The sequence below is a fragment of the Heliangelus exortis genome, chromosome 10 (assembly GCF_036169615.1).
Source record: "Heliangelus exortis chromosome 10, bHelExo1.hap1, whole genome shotgun sequence".
NCBI classification, from domain to species: domain Eukaryota; kingdom Metazoa; phylum Chordata; class Aves; order Apodiformes; family Trochilidae; genus Heliangelus; species Heliangelus exortis.
The window spans coordinates 13,189,871-13,209,908 of record NC_092431.1 but is presented as its reverse complement, the minus strand read 5'-3'; the positions used below and the strand labels follow the sequence as shown (position 1 = coordinate 13,209,908).

The window sequence follows — 20,038 nt, the reverse complement described above, 5'->3', positions numbered from 1 at the left end:
TGGGAATCACTCTCTCGCCTCTTCTTTTAGAAGCAAACACTGGAGGGAAGTGCTATGAGACCCCATCTTGGAAAACCAGATCCCTGAACTTCCTAGAGAAGGCCAACAGCCTGCAGTCCTCATCAGTCCTGCATGTACCAACTTTGCCTCTCAGCTGGAGCCAAAGCTCAGTGCCAGTCCCCTGAGACATAAAAAGGAAAAAAGACAAACAGCAACAACACAGCCACTCCCAGCACTTCTGGGTAGTTTGGGTAAGTGTCTACTGGCATCTTATTGAATTATTTTAAATTCTTTTCCACCTCATTAGGAAAAGTAGTTCTTCAACGGTGATAATGAACAGCTTTCCAGGGATGCTAAAAAGTTCTAAAAGTGTTTGTTTGGGGTTTTTTGTTTTGTTTTGATTTAAAAATTGTGGACTAAAGATGAATTTCCTTTAGTGGTAAGAGGATAATGGAAGGAAACACTAACTAAATCTTCTTTTAAGTATGATTTAACTATTTGTCACTAAAAGGACTGCCTGTTTCACCAGAGCTCCTGTTAAATAAAAGGCATCAGCATAAAAAAAAAAACAACTTCCCCTGCAACTACTTAATTAGGATCAAGGAAGAACACCAAAACTTTAAATGAATCAGACTTCCCTAAGGAAGACAAAGTTTCCCCAACACAAGGTTTCAAAAAATGGTTAAATAGTCTAGTTTTTAAATTTGCTTTAATAATTGTAATGCTTCGACTGCCTCTGGAGTTAGTAGATGCTGCATTTTCATTTTCAGCTTATATACACACTGATCTCCCTACAAAGCTATTTTAAAAGAGCTCTTTTAGTCAGAGAAGCTGCACTAAAATAAATATTGCCTGCCAAACAACCCCGCCAAAAGCCCAGGCTGGTACCTCTCTGCCAGCTGGGTTAAAGATGCACCAGGAAGAATGAGCTTGGCATCTCCCCTTTTAAAAGAAAGGCTACTTCCATTCCAGCACAGCCAGGTGCTAACTTCAGGGCTGTATTCAGGAATGAAAGCCATCTGGGAAACCCTTGCATGCTCTGTGAAGCTGAATGCTTAATTCGGGCACACAGATGCATTGGGATTTAAACCTCTAATTAACCAGAACAAACGCTGTTTGTTTTCAGCCAGCCCCATGCTTTGTAACCCAAGCTACCCGAGGCAGCTGGATTTTCAGTCACATGTGCTTGGAGCAGCAAAGAAAGCAAGCCCTGTTGTGCACATGAAAACAAAACAAACCAAGAAAGGGTGCATCAATTCAAGGGAAAGACTGAGAGGAAATTCTTGGGCAAATCTAGCTTGAGTCCATTTGGGACCTAAACCTAAGCCACTCCGTTCCTCCTGCTTCAACTCTGTTCATCAGTTGTGGATATACCTGCTCCTGGTAGATGAGCACTGGCTCTGAAGTGCCAGCAAGGATACTAAGCAGGGAGGGGATGTGGGTTAAGGACAGAGCTACCTACCATGCCAAATATACAAGTCTGGACCTTTGGGATAAGAAAGGAGTATGTTCAGATTCTTGTCTGCAGTAAAAGTCTCCTCTCTCTGCCACCTGGACAACTGACTGAAGTGCTAGAAAGACTTTTACAAGAAGCTGAGAAAAGCTAAAATAAAGATGATCATTGCAGGGTATCTGTGGAGGAAGGCAGAGTCTGGAGCAGTTGAAACGAAGCCTTTTAATAGTGCACTAAATGTTTCCAGAAATCATTCAGGAGCAGCAAGCTGGGGTAGAGGATGAAGAAGCAAACTCAAGAGTGGATTAAGGAAATAGAGAGCTGCTCAGAAGACTCCCATACTCCCAGCCAGCGAGTGCTTTTCTGAGGGATGCTGAAACAGCATAGAAAAGGTTGTTTTACAGATCTTGCTGCAAAATTCTACAATCTCAACCGAGATGGAGAGATGCTCTTCCTCTTACTTGTGACTAGCCCAGTTTTGTTTTGTTTTAAATTAAAGTGTTCGCAATAAAGAAAAGAAAACAAGTGGAAGAAGCTTTGTAGTCTGTAGTTTGCAGCCATCTATGGAACACGAGATCTCTCTATGCCACAAGAACTGAGAGGCATTTAATGATTTGGCAATTGCCTTGCACTCAGACCCCTTAGCCTTCTAGACATGGAAAGATTTCTATTTATTACTTGAGGCTCAGAATCTATCAGTGCTGCCATCTGGTCAGGTTAATCTAGAAAGATAGATCAGCCCACACAAAATCACTTTCAAACAACTCCTGTAATTAACCTATTTAATAGAAAATTATGTTCACCTGCAGGGACAGTACCGAGTTATTTTATCCACCAAATTAAGCTTTTTTTTAATTGGAGCAATTAATTTATTATCTGGCATTTCTTCTTAGCCTTGCAAACTGTGGTAGTGATTATGCATAAGCAAGTTAAACTGAGACTGTAATTGTTAGAGGCAATAGGGAAAAGAAGAAAAATGTAAAGGAAAGTAGTAAGACAGAAGTACTGTTTTTAAAAGCTGCAGAAATTTAACCTTCACCCCACCTAGCAACTTGCTTAAATTATTAGAATATAAATTAAGTTTTTTAGAATGCCCACGTGGATGGGGCTCTTTGCTTGTTTATTTGTATTTTTAAAATACAAATAAAATTAAGACAACACTTTTTAGAAAACTTCTCCTTGGCCGGTTCCAGAAAGTTATACCATACAACTGCTTTAACATTTCACTCCTGGTTTTCATAGCTGTTGCTTTACTAGGGAGCCCCCACAGCTTCAAAATGATACACAGAATAGATCAGATTCCAAGTTTGTATCCCTTAAACTTTATGTCAGTTGAACACATTATTAGTGGTTTGAATAGCACTAATTGTGACAAGATGTTAAGTATCCACAGACTAAAAGGGCAAAAATCAATCTGGTGCATTAGTAATTGGGGTTTTCCCTTCAGTTTTGTTGTTTTTAACATCATAATCATGAAATAGGAATGTTTCTGTTAGTGAAAATTCTCTCTCTAAATTTCTGTTAGTGAAATTTATCCTGATAAACCCTTGATTCCTCAGAACCATCAAGTAAACTAAATTTTAATTCATTCCAGGTTCTTTTAAGTAACTGCACAGTAAAGATGGGAACTGAATTTGGTTACTTACGATGTTCTTGGCTGAAAACCAGGCAATGTTTTTGAAGGTGCATCATATTGTTCTGTAAATCAAAAACAAATCAGGTGGTTTTATTTGCCTCACTTGTAGCTTATTTTACCCCATGGGCCCTGAGCACCAGATAAGAAAGTCACTTTCTTCCAGGACTCAGCTGTCTGTTTGCCATTGAGATTATTCATCAGTCCCAATGGGGTTTCTTAAAGAAATACTGCTTGTTCTCTGCTGAGAATTTCTGCCTTAATTTCTAGGGGATGAATGTATAAAATCTCTTAAGCACTTTCTAAATTCATCGCTGTTTAACAAAGCACAGAAAACTCTGCTCCTTAATCAATGTAAATATTTTATGTTCTCCTCAATCTATAACACACAAAACCACCTGTCAATACACACTTAGTGTGTTTTCTTTGGATTTCTACTTACTTTGACTGTGTGCTACAGATCCAATATACTGTGATTCCTAGAACGAAAGGACAAAGTGCAAATTGAGAATAAAATAAAACAGCTCTCTCAACAGCAACATATTGATGACTTGGTTTTCATGTGTAACTGTAATAAATACTTTGAGTAAATTGTCAAAGTACAACTTTGAAGTGGCCAACACCTTAAGCTGGCCTGTCGTGGCTTAGCAGGGGCAGAAACACTACATGCTACTGCCACCAAAAATATTTTGCCAGCACATTAGTGGCATGTGCATTTTTAAAGAAATAATAAAAAAAAAAATTTAAAATGTGTAAATCATTGAAATATTATTCATATCCACCTTTACCTCAAACTCTAAAAATACAAAGCTTGCTTAAAACATAAAAAAGAGGAAACAACTACCTTACCAAATAGGCCACTCAAGAAAAGCTACTCAGAAGCACAATCTGATCCAATTCACAGTAAAAAAAAAATGTGTTGCAAGCAACTGCTATGCAGTTCAAAATTAACTGTGCTTTAATTTATCTGACTTCTTCTAAAGGTAATCTCTCCCTGACAGCCTTCATCTATGAAAGGGGGCCAAAATCATATAGTAACACATTTAAGAGCTGAAGAGCTCTCTTCTAATTTATCACAAGCCCTGGCAAAAAGAGGGTGTTTTACCTTTGTTGGAAACGGAAATTTGGAAGGCTCTGCTGTATTAGGTGTATGAATAGCTGTCAGGGGAGGTGGCCATGAGTGGGTCATTTCCTGGAAAAAGATTGAGAGAAGCAGCTTAAAGTATTTCTGCTGATAAGCAGGTGAAGTTCTTCGCATAAGATGTTCTGCTGGATCTACCAAATAAAGTCCTTTTAGACCTGATCATAAACCCAAGAGACAGCCCTGCAGCAAGAAGCTCTCCTTGGAGGCAGACAGTGAGGAGCTCCTCCTCTCCTCTGAGCACACTTGCATTGGCCAACTCACAGGAACCACACCAGGGAAGCTTGTGGAGAGTTAAGTATTCACTGTGTTTGCAAGGGTCAGGCCTCAGCATTACAGCCAGCACAGACAACGTCAGCCAAAGTAAATAAAATTTGTCTATGAGCAGTTGTGGGGCTTTGCAAAATGCAGCACTTGATGATTATGGAAATTCTTGCATCCCTTCACAGAAACAGCAATCTGAAAGGCTTTTTGTAACTCAAGATCAGCCAGAGGGCTCTGACTGTGAGCCATTTCCCCTGCCAGTGTTTCCCCGTGCCTGAAATTCTGCTTTTTGCTCTGACTAACCAAGAAGTCTTTGATGCAGAGCTTCAGGACATGGTTTCAAACCATAAAAAGGAGACTGATGTGCTACATCTTTAGGAATCCTTCTGCCCTGTTCACCTTCCCATACTCTCACACACCATCAAGACCAGCTACCACCTTGTGGGTTGAGCTGTGGTCCAGGTGAAAGCAGAGCATGAACACCACAGTCATGGGAGAGGGCTCAACAGGCAAGAACAACTTCCAACCTGCCTCTTCTGGCATCACAGCTTGGCCCAGAAGAGCATTCTAAAGCCTTGGCTTGCACTGCAACAAGCACACGTGATAAGCCCAGCACAGAAAAAGGTATCTGCCTTGTACCTACACTGAAAACAGACCAAGAGTTGGGGTTATTCAGCCTGGAGAGCAGAAGGCTCCAAGGAGACCTTATTGGAGCCTTCCAGTGTCTGAAGGGGGCTACAAGAAAGCTGCTGAGAGACTTTTGAGGGTGTTGGGTAGTGATAGGACATGGGGGAATGGATTCAAACTAGAGGAGGGGAGATTTAGATTGGATGTTAGGAAGAAGTTCTTCACCATGAGTGTGGTGAGACACTAGCACAGGTTGCCCAGAGAGGTGGTGGAAGCCCTGTGCCTGGAAGTTTTTAAGGCCAGGCTGGACAGGGCTCTGAGCAACCTGATCTGGTGTGAGGTGTCCCTGCCCATGATAGGGGGGGTTGGAACTGGATAATCTTAGAGGTCCCTTCCAACCCTGAAAATTCTATGATCCTAAAATAATGGGAGTTAATTTAGATGAGGCTTTTGGGGAAGTTGGGCTCAGAAATTCAGAACCATCTTGTTGAAATCACATAAGACTCTTCTTGGCCCCTAAATACTTGAGTTTCAAATCCTGAAGAGCTTAATAATCACTAAGTGAATCCTTATGGCCTGCCACCCTCACTACCTTGGCAGGAATAGTTATCTCAGGTCTTCCCCTCTGGCCCAACACAACCTTTGCACTCAAGAAGTACACCCACCATCCCCATCCAGAGTGGCTGTCACCACAACTGTTCCATGCCAGCTTCCTGAAGAAAGCAGCACACAGAGTAACACAATACACAATTTTGCCCAGCTCAGAAACTTAGGAATTACGTTGAAGCTGAATGGATCTCATGACAAACATGCACTCGCAGATTGCTCAGGGTCTTAAAAGAAATGAATGAGGTACCTGTCAGCACAATGTATGTTTTTGTACTTTTGGCACCAAGATGACTGAAGTGTGAAAATTTCTGTGTCTCAATTTGCAAGTGCCACCTTTTCATCAAGGCACAAATATGAAAGTTCAGAAGTGTTTCTAGTTTCCTTATCTATTATGAATGCAAAGACTTAGCAGGGAATGAACCCACATTGTCTTCTGCTCTATAAGCAGGGATCAGAGTAATCTACAAGGATGCAAGACCCAGAAGCAGCCTACAACTAAAAACCATGTGACTGCATGGTTACCACCCTTCCTTTCTCCTTGGTTCAGTTCATTGGTCACTTTATTCACTAGCCATGCAATGTTTCAACAGAGGATAAACTTCTCAATATACTGCACTGACTCTTCATGTATTTGTACATACTTCCCTGTGGTTGCTACAAAAGTAGTGTTATACAAGAAAACTGGATGCCTTGTGAAACATAAGGACGCAGTATTCGAGGCAGAGTACTCATGTTGCAACACCAACCAGCACACAGGAGCTAGTGAGTGCACAGCTACCGTTAATCCAAAATGCTGCCCCAACAACAGCTTCCTGAGAGCAATAAGGGCATCAGGATTTTGTGACCTGAAGCAACAATGACATCAGTGAATCACAGAAACCAACACCTCCATTAGGACTTAAGTGTCTCAGAATAATATTTGGTATCAAGGAACTGTCTTCTCAGTATCAGCATGACTGGCTTGCAGATCACAGTGCATTTTCACATCATGGACAGTGAATGGGTGACATACACTCACCAGTAAGCAGCGACACCCTCAACTAAATCAGGTTGGTCAGAGCCTCCTCAAGCCTCACCTTGAATATCTCCAGGGATGAGGCCTCAACCATCTCCCTGGGCTACATGTTTCAGTTTTCTATTCCCCTCATGGTAAAGATTTTTTTCCTAACATCCAATCTAAATCTGCTTTTCTCTAATTTAAAACCATTGCCCCTCATCCTTTCACTCCAGGCCCTTGAACACTATCCCTCTCCAGTCTTCCTGTATCACCTTCAGGTATTGGAAGGTCCCAATTAGGTCTCCTGGAGCCTTCTCTTCTCCAGACTGAACAACCCGAGCTCCCTCAGCCTGGCTTTGTAGGAAAGGTGTTCCAGCCCCCTGATCATTTTCATGGCCCACCAAAGCTACTGGGAGTCTGTGCACTGTTCCCAGATCCAGCCCTGACACAAGGTTACAGTTTTCCATCAGAGCTGGCTGGGCTTGACATGAATGGACTGGAATCCCAGTGAAGGAGAAGGAGCCCAGCAGCAGCATCATGCCCAGGCAGGTGGGAAGGACACAGGTACATGCTCCCATGTAGGGCCATGGCTGGGGTTGCCCATGTGGAGAGGAATCAGAATGTCCATCACCTTTGGAGAAAGTGCACTCAGGAATGGCAAACCCCTGACTTGGCAAAGGCTCTGGCTGTTTCAGTTGACTCATCAGTCTTGCTCCACGAATGCACCAGATGTATTACACTGACATACGGATAGAAAGACAAATCTTACAAAGCCAGCTGTATCCAATGCTAATTTTTATCTTAACTTCTCCACAGTGTACCACACACCACACTTTTAGTGATTGCAACGTTGGCTGACAGAACGGAAGCAGAGAGGTAATTTTTTCCACACATACTACTTTGATGTGTGCAAAATGCAAGCAAACACAGAGATCTATTATTTAAGAGCACCTACCTTCAAAATCTCTTCAATGGAGTGGACATCACTGGGGAAGGTTTGCTACAACAAAAGAGAGGAAATCAGCATGAGCTGGTGTTGTTTTTACCAACTGACATGAGACAAACAGATGCACCAAAACATTTTCTCACCAATGGTTCTATAAATTTCATAGAAGTCCCTCAGAATAAAAAAAACAACCAAAAGCCCCATCAGATGGGCAGTTAATAATGTGCTTCTACAAAGCCTGAAGTTTTCAAGTCTTTAGTGGAAGCACAAGATACATTCTAAGAAAGACAGAATGTCATCCAACAACATCTCTTGAGAAAATCACATTAAGAGGAACAGAGCTTATCAAACAATGGTGCACATTCAGCTTGCAAGATTCCTCTTGTTTCATGACTTGAGTTCTTCTATGCACCCATGTGCACCCAGCAGAAAAAAGAAGCCAGTATAAAGCCCTAAGCTCGGAGGAGGCAAAGCAGAGATGTTTTAACAGGAGGAATTGTACACCAAGTCCTTGAATGCCAGCTCTTGGACTCATGGCAATATCAACTGTCATTAAAAAATAGAAAAGCAATACAACTGTAACTTCTGCAGCTCAGAACAAAATTTTGAACATACCACCGGGTGGGAGCAATCTGGTGATTTCTGGAAAAACCTGCAAATGACCTGGATCTGGATCAAGGAACTGCCCCTGAGCTTCCCCTCCTCATTCTGCAGGGGTCCAGGCAGTGCCCACCACATGCTTGTCTGGCAGGGCCTCCCCAACAAAAGCAAGGTGAGGACCTCTGAAGGGCAGCCAGCTCCCTGCTGCTGTCCTGGCATTCCAGAAAGTGCCTCCTGAAGAGAACCAGGAAAGCAGCCACAGCAACACCTGCAGCTGCCTTCAACCAAGCTCACAAGAGCCCAGGCACTGCACAGTTCTGGGGAAGAGTACAAGACAAAGCAATGCTAATATTTGCCAGTTATATATAAAACAAAAAGTAGACACCGCAACTTGTGCAAACAAATAAATGTGCTTTCAATTCATCAGGAAAACCACTTAGCAGCTCCTGGCAGGACACCCCCTTCAACACACACACAGCACCACACATGGCTTCTGGGGAAAAGCAGGAGCAAATGCCTCCCCTGACTCCCCCTGACAGAACCCCTCTGCCCCATGCCCAGGCTGTGAGCAGTGGCTACAGTAGCAGTGCCCTCTTCCTTCCAGTGCCACCAGCAGCATTAGGTGCTTGGGATGCTCTGCAGAAGGACCTGTGCTGCTTCCACATACTGACCCACTGCCTGGCCATGGGAAACACCACTTCATGTCAACAGACTGGCTTTTCATCTACTAGCAAGGCATGTATTTTGACAGTACTCATCATTTATGCATCCTTTTCTAACTGGTAGCATTACAGGAAATGGAAATTAAAAACAGCCACAGAGCTGAGTAGTTACAATGAGCAAAGTGCATCCAAGACCTATAGACAAGAAATGCAATGGAAATGTCAAGCAATTGGTGCAGCTGCTGAAAGGGAAAGGTCAAGGTTCCTCACGCTAAAGGAAGAGGGCAGGGAGCTACAGTGCCTGATCAGAAAGCTCTTCCCGAGGACAAAGTAAATATCAAAGCAAGCAAATGCTTTCATCAAGCCAAAAAGCTTCATCCTTAGCACTCTCACAGAAAGATCACTCATTTGCTTCCTATATGCTGCACTATTTACAATGGAGGGAGCAGAGATGAGGAATGTTTTTTCCCTGCAACCTCATTTGTCTGTGCCTGCAAAGTTCTTATGGAGGCAGCTCTCATTTGACAAAGATTTGACTTTTCCTCACTCAAATAGCTGCTTACTTAGCTCAATCCAAACAGAAGCTGAGGCACAGCCAGGTGAGTCACAAGAATGGAAGCAAGGGGCTAGGATCTAGGCAAGACTTGCAGAAGCACCACAGAGCAGGCAGGGGAGAAGGTGAGCAAACAGCAGGGAACTTCTACCATATGGCAAAAGATGGGGATGCTTCATAATTCATGGTGCCAAAAATTGATCCCTCTTGTCACCTTTTTCTTCCCAGCAAGCTTAACCACCAAATATACTTCTCAGTCTAATAGGTAGTGAATAGCAGACACAAAAACTTTCATTTTGCTGTACAGAAAAGCAGTGTTCAACTAGCAGATTGCTTCAGAAAGCTTCTAAGATATCCCTTGAGCATCCCACAGTAAAAACCCTTCCCATAAAACAGTTATGGAAACAAGACCCTGTCTGGACAAAGTACTGAAAAACTTTCTCTCTCCCATGAATCAAGTGCAACCAATCAAAACCAGTTTTCTTCTCCCATTCCAGAAATTTAAGTTTTATGAGGTGATAACTGATGACAAAAGTGGAATACAGTTAACCTGAGAATCACGCATCTGCAACAATGTGGACCTCTCCTGCAGTGGTTAAACACCTCATAGCCCTTCCTGAAGTTCCTGCAGATATGCCTGAAGAGGCTTTGCAGCTGATACAGGTTTACACACGAGTACAGTGCAATTTTCAGGAGGGTTTATTGTAATCCTGGAGAACCCTGTTCAGTGACTGCTGCTCTTCACAGATCTGGAGGCTTAGCAGCAATCACTTTCTTCACTGTGACACAGAATTTAAAGGAAAGCAAAGGATCCTTAAGTACTGTGGCAGTCTGCACTGGCAGCACAGACCCTTATATTTGTGTGTTGTTTTTTTTAAGATACAATGTGCCCTTAAAATATGCACAGCTCTAGAGATACAGAACATAAAGTATCAGGGATGCTCAGGGTTGCTTCTGTTTTACTTCTAGAGCCACTAAATTCACAGAATCACAGAATGTCAGGGGTTGGAAGGGAGCTCTAAAGATCACCAACTCCAACCCCCTGCCAGAGCAGGACCATAACTAGGGCAGGTCACTCAGAAATTCATCCAGACAGGTCTTTAAAGTCTCCAGAGAAGGAGACTCCACAACCTATCTGTGGAGCCTGTTCCAGGGCTTCAAAACCCTTACAGCAAATAAATTCTTCCTCATGTTGAGGTGGAACTTCCTGTGCTCCATCTTGAATCCACTGCCCCTTATCCTATCACAGGGCACAAGTGAGAAGAGGCTGTCCCTTCCTTCTTGACACCCAGCCCTCATATTTTATACACATTCATTAGATCCCCTCTCAGTCATATCCTTTCCGGACTAAAAAGCCCCAGATCTCTCAGCCTTTCCTCATAAGGCAGGTGCTCCAGTTCCTGCATCATCCTCATAGCCCTCACTTATACTCTCTCAAGTAAATCCCTGTCCCTCTTCAACAGGGGGCCCAGAACTGGATGCCATACTCCAGGTGAGGTCCCATTAGGGAGAAGAACCTCCCTTGATCTGCCGGATGCACTCTTCTTAATGCACCCCAGGACACCATTTGCCTTCTTGTCCACAAGGGCACATTGCTATCCCATGGATAACTTGTCCACCAGGACTCTAAGGTCTTTCTCCAGGGGGCTGCTCTCTAGCAGATCGTCTCCTAACCTGTACAGGTACATTTCATTATTCCTTCCCAGGTGCAGGACTCTGCACTTCTTGTAGAACCTCATGAGGTTCCTCTTGGCCCAGCTCTCCAGTCTGTCCTAATCTTACTGAATGGTCACAGAGACTTCAGGTCAATCAGCCACTCCTCCCAGCTTTGTGTCATCAGCAAACTTGCTGAGCAGACACTCTGTCCCATCATCGAGGTCAGTGATAAAGATGTTGAACAGAACTGGACCCAGCACTGATCCCTGGGGGACTCCACTAGTTACAGCAGCAGTGTCCAAGGCCATACATCCCCTTAAAGGAGCTGGGCATTTCTGCATGCTGAATCATTTTTTTTTAGTTTTCCTTCACGTCACATCTCAGCTGCATTTCAGCCTATAAACTACCATTAAACCACAACAACCATCTGGAAAAAGGACTATCCTTGCCAGTTTTACAGAAGATCTAGGGAAAAGGAGAAAGACAATGTTGTTCAAAGAGCTAAAAAACCCTAAAGATCACTGAAATGAGATCAGCTCCATCAAGGACTGTGGGTTTTGAAGATCAAATATGACATGTTGCTGTCTATCCCTACTACCAGGTTTACAGCCTTTACAGAGAACACTAACACACACACATCTAACTCAATTTAAGCCCTGTGTGTATTTGCTGGGTGACACCAACATCTGCACAATATTCAGCTAGGGTTTTTCCTCTTGAGACACTTCAGACTCAGTACCAATCTGGGGATAACCTGAGTGCCGTTCACAAAATGTTTTGATGGCAGAGATCAAGCACAATCACATGATATGGGTTGATCTCTGGGTTCTTGTTTTGATTTTTAATGCCAACATTCCCATCCAAACTGATGCTGCACTTCAGTAACAGGCCCCCTTCAGCAATAATACTAATTTCTGTTCCAACAAAGTCTGATTTTGCTCAAGCAACGCATGAGCATCAGTTGATGCTTAATGTGATTGTCACAGTCTCCCAAAAGGTCTTCTCAGTAGCATGATTCTCTATTTACCATCTCCCTCAGAAGACACTGACAGAGCCAGACATGCACACCCAGCCTCAAGCAGGTACACACAACTGACCCAAGACTCCAGCCCAGTTCCTCTACTGATCTGGAGAGGTTAAATGAAAGGATGTAACTTGGAAAGAAGTCTTATTCAGAAGGACAAAAAGCTACTTCAAGAGAGCAGGCATAAGAAAATGCCACCTTTGTAATTTGCAGTGCTGTTCCACAAAAATCCCAGGGAACAGCTAGACACAGCCTTTATAACATGGCTCATGCCTGTTCTGTGACTCATAATTTAAGTTGAAAATTTGAAATTATATGCATATGATAACATACGATGGGAGCAGAATTTGTACTTAAGAATTTCTGTAATAAGTTTTAGATGGCTGATTTAATATACTACTTCCTAACTTGCAAGCTTAAAAAGCCAAGGAGAAGGGTTTAAAAAGGTCACAGAAATTAAACCAAGTATTTCTTTGATGAGGATTCACAGACCTAATTGGCAAAACAGACATTTCATAATGTGAACTATAAGTTTGGTTTTAAGGTTTTTGGAACAAAATGCTGGATAAACATAAAGCCAAAGGCATTAAATAAATCTTGACTACAGAAAAATTCAGAGACTACCATTAACATGACTTTTAAGTCTCTCTCAGTTACTGCAGAATAAGTACCATATTAAAATGGTGAAACACTGCCACATTCTATAAGTTTTACAATTCTTGCAATATATACATTTTTCCACTTCACCAACCTGCACAACTGTCTGATGATGGCCAAGTAATATTTTGCAAAGACTTATCATGTAAAGGTTAAGACAGTCATGCAAGGCAATATGCCTGAAGTACTGTTAAGTAGAGCTGAAGCTGCCTGAAAAGGATTTCACTCAGACCAGTTGGTTGAATATAACTTCAGCATTAACAGCTCACACCAGCATGATCCAAATCCCATATCCCTTGGCAGCTGGACAGGTTCACCACTTTGAAAACCTCTGATATGGAAGTGTGTTGTCCAGATGATGGTGTGGAGAGGGACATGAAATTCAGTCACTTCAGACATCACTGCTATATTTGTTTTCTTTCTGGAAAAATGCAGTTGAGGAAGTTACTTCAGAGAGATTAAGTGATTAATTCCTACAACTTCCAGCAGCTCCCTTTCTGGTCACTTGCACACACACAGCACGACACTTATTTCCTTATGATTTCTTTCAGGTCTGGGAAGTTTAGGGGTTGGATTTCTTTTGTTTCTCTCTTTTTCTAAAGTTCGTACAAAAAAAAAAAAAACAAACGCTTCTAATAAAAGGAAAAATATGGAATTTGAGATAACACTGAGATGAGCAAATCTTTGCACTGCTGCCTGTGTGCTCTGAATAAAAAAATCAGGTAAAAGACTGGGCAAAAACTTGGAAACAAGCTGTATCTTAAGGATGAGACCATCTCTTCCCTGACTATGCAGGAATCTTCCATTCTATGCAGGAATACTTGCAGAAGTTTAGACTTTTCTTGGTGCTATTTGTGTATTAAGCTCAAAAATGTTTATTTCAGAAAGTTACAATAAAAAGAGGCTTTTATTATCTAGTCCCAAAATCTTTGTTGATGTTTTCTGTTTAAAAGCTCAAACTATACAGAGCTAAATATGTCCTTAATGATGGGCTTCATAAATTATAGCTATTGATTTTAAAGGTCATTTTGTTATGCAGAACATTGCCTGTGGTTTCATTGCTACTGTAAAATAATGTACAGATATTACTGGGCAGCAGAGTCCTCGTAACAGCAGCTGTAGTTGTTCTAAAGAAATTCTAGCGTCAGCTTCTTGAGAGTAACAAGCCTGGGAGAATGGAAGGCAATTTTCTCAGCAGGTTGCCTAGGATTAGAATTAATTTTCATGAGAAGTGAAAAAATACTGCAAGACACATAATTTTTAGCTCAGAAAATGAAAGCTCGCCTCGTTTCAAAGACACAACCAACACAACAAAGACGACACAAGAAGGTAAGAGAGGGACAAAAACAGGAGATAAGACAAGGAGAAAACTGAAATAGAATCCCAGATTTATAAAAACCTTGCTAACAGACTGTATTTGTGGAAAGAGAAGGAACTTGGTTGCAGTGCAGCACTAGCAAGGCACTGCACACAGCAGCAGCTGTAAAAACGACGTGTTTGGGGATGAACTTATTTGAATGTTGTTCTAGCTTCAGTTAGCCTGCTAAGTGGGTTTAGTGATGAAGTATGAGCAAAAACAAACAACACATCCTGTATCTCTCCTTCTCACCAACTTACTCAAGAACATAATGGATCAAGACTCAAAGCATTCCAGAAAATCAAAGTAAAGCTAAAGCAGATCTGATTACTGTTGCTTAAAGCATTAAATTTCACTTCTCTTCTTCATGTAAAACAACAATTAAATTTCACTTCTCTACTTCATGTAAAACAACAACCACGTGATACTTTTTGCTTTATGTACATTAAAACAATGCTGAAGCACCACAGAAATGTGCAGAAGGGATCCCCCTCATCCAGTGAGGCAAAAACTTAAAAATCGCATTATAAAGGTATTTGTTTCCACGTTTGTGTTAAAGCTGCTTGGTCTTTTTTGACACAGTTCATAGACCACAAATCCAATTCATCCATCTCCATATGCACATCAACCTTCTAAAATAATTTCTCAGGGTGCTACTTCAGGTCCTCCATGGGCACCAGGGCTTAACCAGCAGTTTGCATGTAGCCAAGCTCCCTGTGGATGGTTTCAAGAGCACACTTAACCCATTTGAACCCACTCTTCTCCTTTCCAAGGCAACACCCAAGTTATTCCACTGAAACAATGCCACACCACCAGGTGCTCTCCTCCTTCTGTCCACACACCAAGCCAGCAGCCCAGCTTCTAAGACAAGACAGCAGTTCTGGCCTGCCATTGCCCTGTGCTGCATGTCTGAAAACAAATCAAACCATTTCCATGAACTCTTGCTTTCTTCAGCTGACACTGAATGATACTGGCAATTTAAGCATTTTTCAATGGTTGTACTGCTGTGTTCCTGTGTGGGCGCCCGGGGAGAAAGCAAACATTCTTTAAAGATTTTACACGCTTTTCTAACTCTGAGATGGATTATTTTGCTTAGTCTAAAAATAAATGCATGGGCCTCCTTGTGTTCAAACAGAATATGGGGAGGAAAAAAAGAAAAAAATCATTGTTTTATCTTTTTTTTTTTTTTTTTTTTTTTTTTTTGTCTGAAGCAGCAAAGGGCTTTGTGTTCTGGGGGAATGGACTGCTGACAGGTTTTAATAAAGGATTCTTTAAAAACCTTGAGTTGATGAAAGCAATTTGTGCTTCTTAGCTTTCACCTAATAACTAATACAACTGGAATCCAAACAAATTAAAATTAAGTGCAGCATTACCTGAAAATAGCCATGTAGACCAGGACTCCAGCCAAGGCTGATTATTTCACTAGTAAATTGCTCTAGATAAAGAACTTTTTCACAAAAGCATCTCCTGATTATAATTATCATCAGTATATTTTGATCAATAGATAATATGTATAATATATTTTATATTTATATTTTATACTTTGACCAATACCATCTCATATTTTGACCCCTTGATTGTGCAAAACATTCTTACCTACTGTCTGCTTAACAGGAATTGTGTTGCTGTCCTCTTGTTCTTTTCAGAAAAAACACAAAGGTGTCTTTTAACATAAGTGTTGAATGTATTAAAAGTATTTGATTAAGAGTGGCTAGCCATGATGTCAGGTATTTTGTCATTTCCAGTACCACCTCTTTGCAATTTACACGACTAGATCTACATTCTACAGTATTTTAAGTAGCATGATTCCTAGCCAACTCAAAAAAATTTTAAAAAAATTAAAATAAATGATAAAAAAACCCACTGCAGCTGATACAGATGAAGCTACACAAGTAGCAGAACTAAAGAGAACTCATGCCATAGGAGATTTATGTTAATGATATCTGCCAGATGAATACATCAATCTGTACTCTGCCAACATAACTAAATTTAGACATGAATTTTTGCTAATTTTAAATAGTCACAGGAAAGGAGCAGGGCAGGAGGAGAAATCACAGCTTTGATAATATTATTCAGGGTGCTGGAGGGGAAAACTGCTTAGGCCTGGTTGAAAGATCATTATTTTAAACACCTTTCTGAAGAAAAACACCATGAAATCATGTGTTAGGGTGCACTAACACTGTCTGCAAATTTTAACATGTGACTATTAGTAGGAATGGTATATCAAGGCTAATACATATATATATTTAAGTGATATACGAACTACAGCAAAGCTATCTGAAAACCACTAAGTGCCACAATGAAATAAATAGGCAGCACAAGCTAGGAAATTCAAATGATGGGGTATACATTTCAAAGGCTTCAAGTTTCTCAGAAGCTGCAGCTTCACTTCCTAAAGTGATTTAACCATTTAAAGGTCCATGTCTTGCTGGAGGTCAGAAGGAATTAGGTTCTTAAAAGCGAACAGAATTTTGCAAATAGATCCGAGACAAGCATAGCTACTACCTGTTTCCTTCAAAAAATATTGAAAATCTGTGCATTAAGACACTTGTTAACAATACGGGTGAGTACAAAGGATGCACTTTGGTTCTCAATTTAACTGCTTTATCCAAAATCAAGCAACACTTGAAAACCTACACATGCATCCCAAATTTCCACTCTTTTCCACCCCATTATTGACCACTACTGTTTATATTAAGGAAGCTCAGTGTCAGTATCACAAAACTCTGGGTATTCACACTGAAAGTGACCTCAAATCCCATCCAATCTCCAGTATACAGAATTATGTATTGGAGTAGCTTATTTTCAGCTGTAAAAACAGTGCCCAAGGCTGACAAGGCCTGCTCCTAGGAGATGATTATTACTCAACTGAATATGCACACAAACACTTCCATCCTCCCTTCAGCAAACGGCTTTACACACTCAGAGTAAAGACCACAGCACTCAAGCTCTTTTGTCAGGTGGGTACAGAAGCCAGGGTTTGACACAGCCTTCTAGAACCTGCTTTCCTTGTCTTGTGTTTAGAACAACCAGCCTATAATTAATAATCCATATGTAGAAGATACTTGCCTCTTATGATAAAAAACACAAGTTTCCTTAAAGGACATTTATAACATCCCCTAAACTCTCCATCTAAGACTGCAGACAGCATTTCCCAAGTCCCAGAAATTCCTTACAGCCTTACAGGCTTACACACTGCTGAGCTGTCACATCCCATTTTTCTCTGCTATGTGAACTGGGAGGTGCTGAGCTTACCATATACTTGTTTGGCATTTGAGAATTTATCCCTCCAAGTCAGATCTATGAGGAAGGCTATGGAGCATCCACCTCCCAGGCTCACACAGCTGTCAGAAAACAAAGCCATGCTGAGAGGACAAGAGAGTCAGTTCACTGTTTCTTTCCTTGTTTCTCTAATCTGGAGAAAAGCAGCAGCTTTTTTGCTTATTTAACTTATTGACTGAATGGCTTATAATTGAAATCCAACCAAGGAGAGATGGTCACAAGAATTACTAAGACACCACCTTACCTCTGCCAATGGAAAAGCTTTCTGCTTTTTGAGCAAACTGGAGAAGACTTACTCATGGCTTTCTTTTCCAGATTTTCTGTATTACTATTTCACTTCTTATAGTTTCCTTCACACATAATTGCTTATATGATGGCAGTATTTGTATGAAAGGTTCCACAAACCTGTAACAAAATACTCAAACCATTTGAAATCCTTGAAGGATTCAAGGCAGGAGAGTTAATAACTCAGTCTTACAATGAACCAGGCTCAACATGTTTGCATACTGCAATTTTTATTTCACAAGCTCTCAGGCAAAGTCTCTGCATCTGGATAGTTTCACCTGCCCCAAACCAACCTTCTGCATGCTGGACAACAAGGGTTTCCCTAGATGTGCATCCCAGAAGGCTGTGGGACTGCAAGGAAACATCTAACCTAGGACATCCCAGGAGACTACTGCTACCATAGCAAACAGGAATCATAGAATGGTTTGGGTTGGAAGAGACCTTAAAGATCACCTGGTTCCACCTCCCTGCATGGACAGGGATACCTCCCACTAGAACAGGTGTCTCAAAGCCCCATCCAACCTGCCCTTGGATGCCTCTCCAGGGAGGGGGCAGCCACAACTTCCCTGGGCAACCTGTTCCAGTGTTTCACCACCCTCACAGTGAAGAATTTCTTCCTAACATCTAATCTAAATCTACTTGCTTTGAGTTTGAAGCCCTTGTCCTATTACTCCAAGCCCTTGGTAAGAAGTCCCTTTCCATTACCTCTAGCCCCCCTGAGGTACTGGAAGGTTGCTATAAGGTCTCCTTGGAGCCTTCTCTTCTCCACGCTGATTAACCTCAACTCTCTCAGCCCACCCTCACAGGAGAGGTGCTCCAGCCCTCATTATCTTTGTAGCCTCCTCTGGACTCACTGCAACAGCTTCATGGCCTTCCTGTGTTGGGGACTCCAGAACTGGACACAGCACTCCAGGCGGGGGTCTCAAGAGAGTGGAATAGAAAATAATAATCACCTGCCTTGTCCCCCTCTACATACCACAATGCTCCTTTTCTTGCTTTCCTTATGGACGTGTAGTATTACTGCAATAACACAAATCCTTGTATAAGCAGAGGAAGGAATAGTGCTGACTCTGCTCAGCAGCACAAATCTAGGAGGTGAGGGAAGTCAGCCTGCCCTCTCCATTGGTAAAGTACAGATGACATTCTTTCAGCACATACAGTCAAGGAGTAACAAAGCAAAACTGCAAATAGACAAACAATACAACAGCAAAGAGCACCTGAAGTAAAATGCTTGCTTCAAGTGAAAACATTAAAGATGAAAATATTGTCCTTTCACCTTTAGCAAAGTGTCCAACTAAATGTGAATTAAAACTTATATTGAACACCAATGGGCTGCCAGGCTGATGAAATAAACCCAAATATTCTTTCTATAAGGAGGAATAGGTTGGAAGGATCCAAATCTGACATTGTCTCCTGTTACGTGACTTCATCCTTCATCTTCCAAAACCTGTGGCATTCTTCAAAAACCACTGCTATTCAAAATGTCATGTGCATAAGGCATAAGATCATGCCTCACTGTCTGCTATACCTGGCAACACACAAAAGGAGGACCCCGATACTTCATGACATTTATGAACCATTTGACTAACTGAAAAATTTGGCAAGATAATCTCTCTAAACTACTTTAGCAATGTTAAAGATAAATTCACACGTTGTAAAGCAGGAAATAAAAAAGGTAGGAATATAATTTTTTACAAACGGGAATGAAAATATTCTGCTTCTTAAAACAACTAAGCAGTAAGCTATTGTCTAAGTGCTTATGATTACAATGATGAAAACTGTCAGCTAAAGCTTGGAAGACAGGGGGATGTAAATAACTGAGACAGGACATCAGTAGACATCAGCAAAAATAAAAAATGAGACATGAAACTTTGAAGCACAACATAACCACACAATATCACCGCCCTAGGATGCCAGTGGCTATATGCTGCCTTCTTTGGGGAGCTCTGGCTATCTCACACCCCACCAGGTAGCCCTGGGAATCCCTTCTGCAATACAGGACTATACCAACTATTATCTCAAGTTACCCATAACCAAGACCACAGGAAAATGTTTCTCCCTTAATACTCATGCTCACTGAAAACCAGAGAGCTAACTAATACTTCAGTGTAACAACTTCTTGCTGCAGCACCTGTCTGTCTGGGGCCAGAGCACTGCAGTCACAGCAGTGCCCAAGCAGCCAGCACACAATCACCAGGCTCATCCTAATGTAAATCACTGCTGATGCACACGATGCCGATGAAGCACCCACCCTTAAGCTGCAAAATGGCACTTCCACTGTGGTTCAGTAGT

The 20,038-nt window shown here is 41.6% G+C and overlaps 1 protein-coding gene across 8 annotated transcripts in view; it reads right to left on the bottom strand.

The window, feature by feature from the left end:
- Positions 1–20,038, bottom strand: part of AFF1 (ALF transcription elongation factor 1) — a 105,807-nt gene that overhangs the window by 38,050 nt on the left and 47,719 nt on the right. For 7 of the 8 annotated variants that reach the window (XM_071753610.1, XM_071753606.1, XM_071753613.1 and 4 more), the window contains 4 exons: positions 7,680–7,724; positions 4,192–4,278; positions 3,529–3,565; positions 3,100–3,151 (listed from right to left, as the gene is read on the bottom strand). In XM_071753610.1, coding sequence (XP_071609711.1) covers positions 3,100–3,151; positions 3,529–3,565; positions 4,192–4,278; positions 7,680–7,724 — 221 coding nt within the window. The remainder of the gene's footprint in view (positions 1–3,099; positions 3,152–3,528; positions 3,566–4,191; positions 4,279–7,679; positions 7,725–20,038) is intronic. The other variant, XM_071753612.1, reaches the window with a different exon arrangement.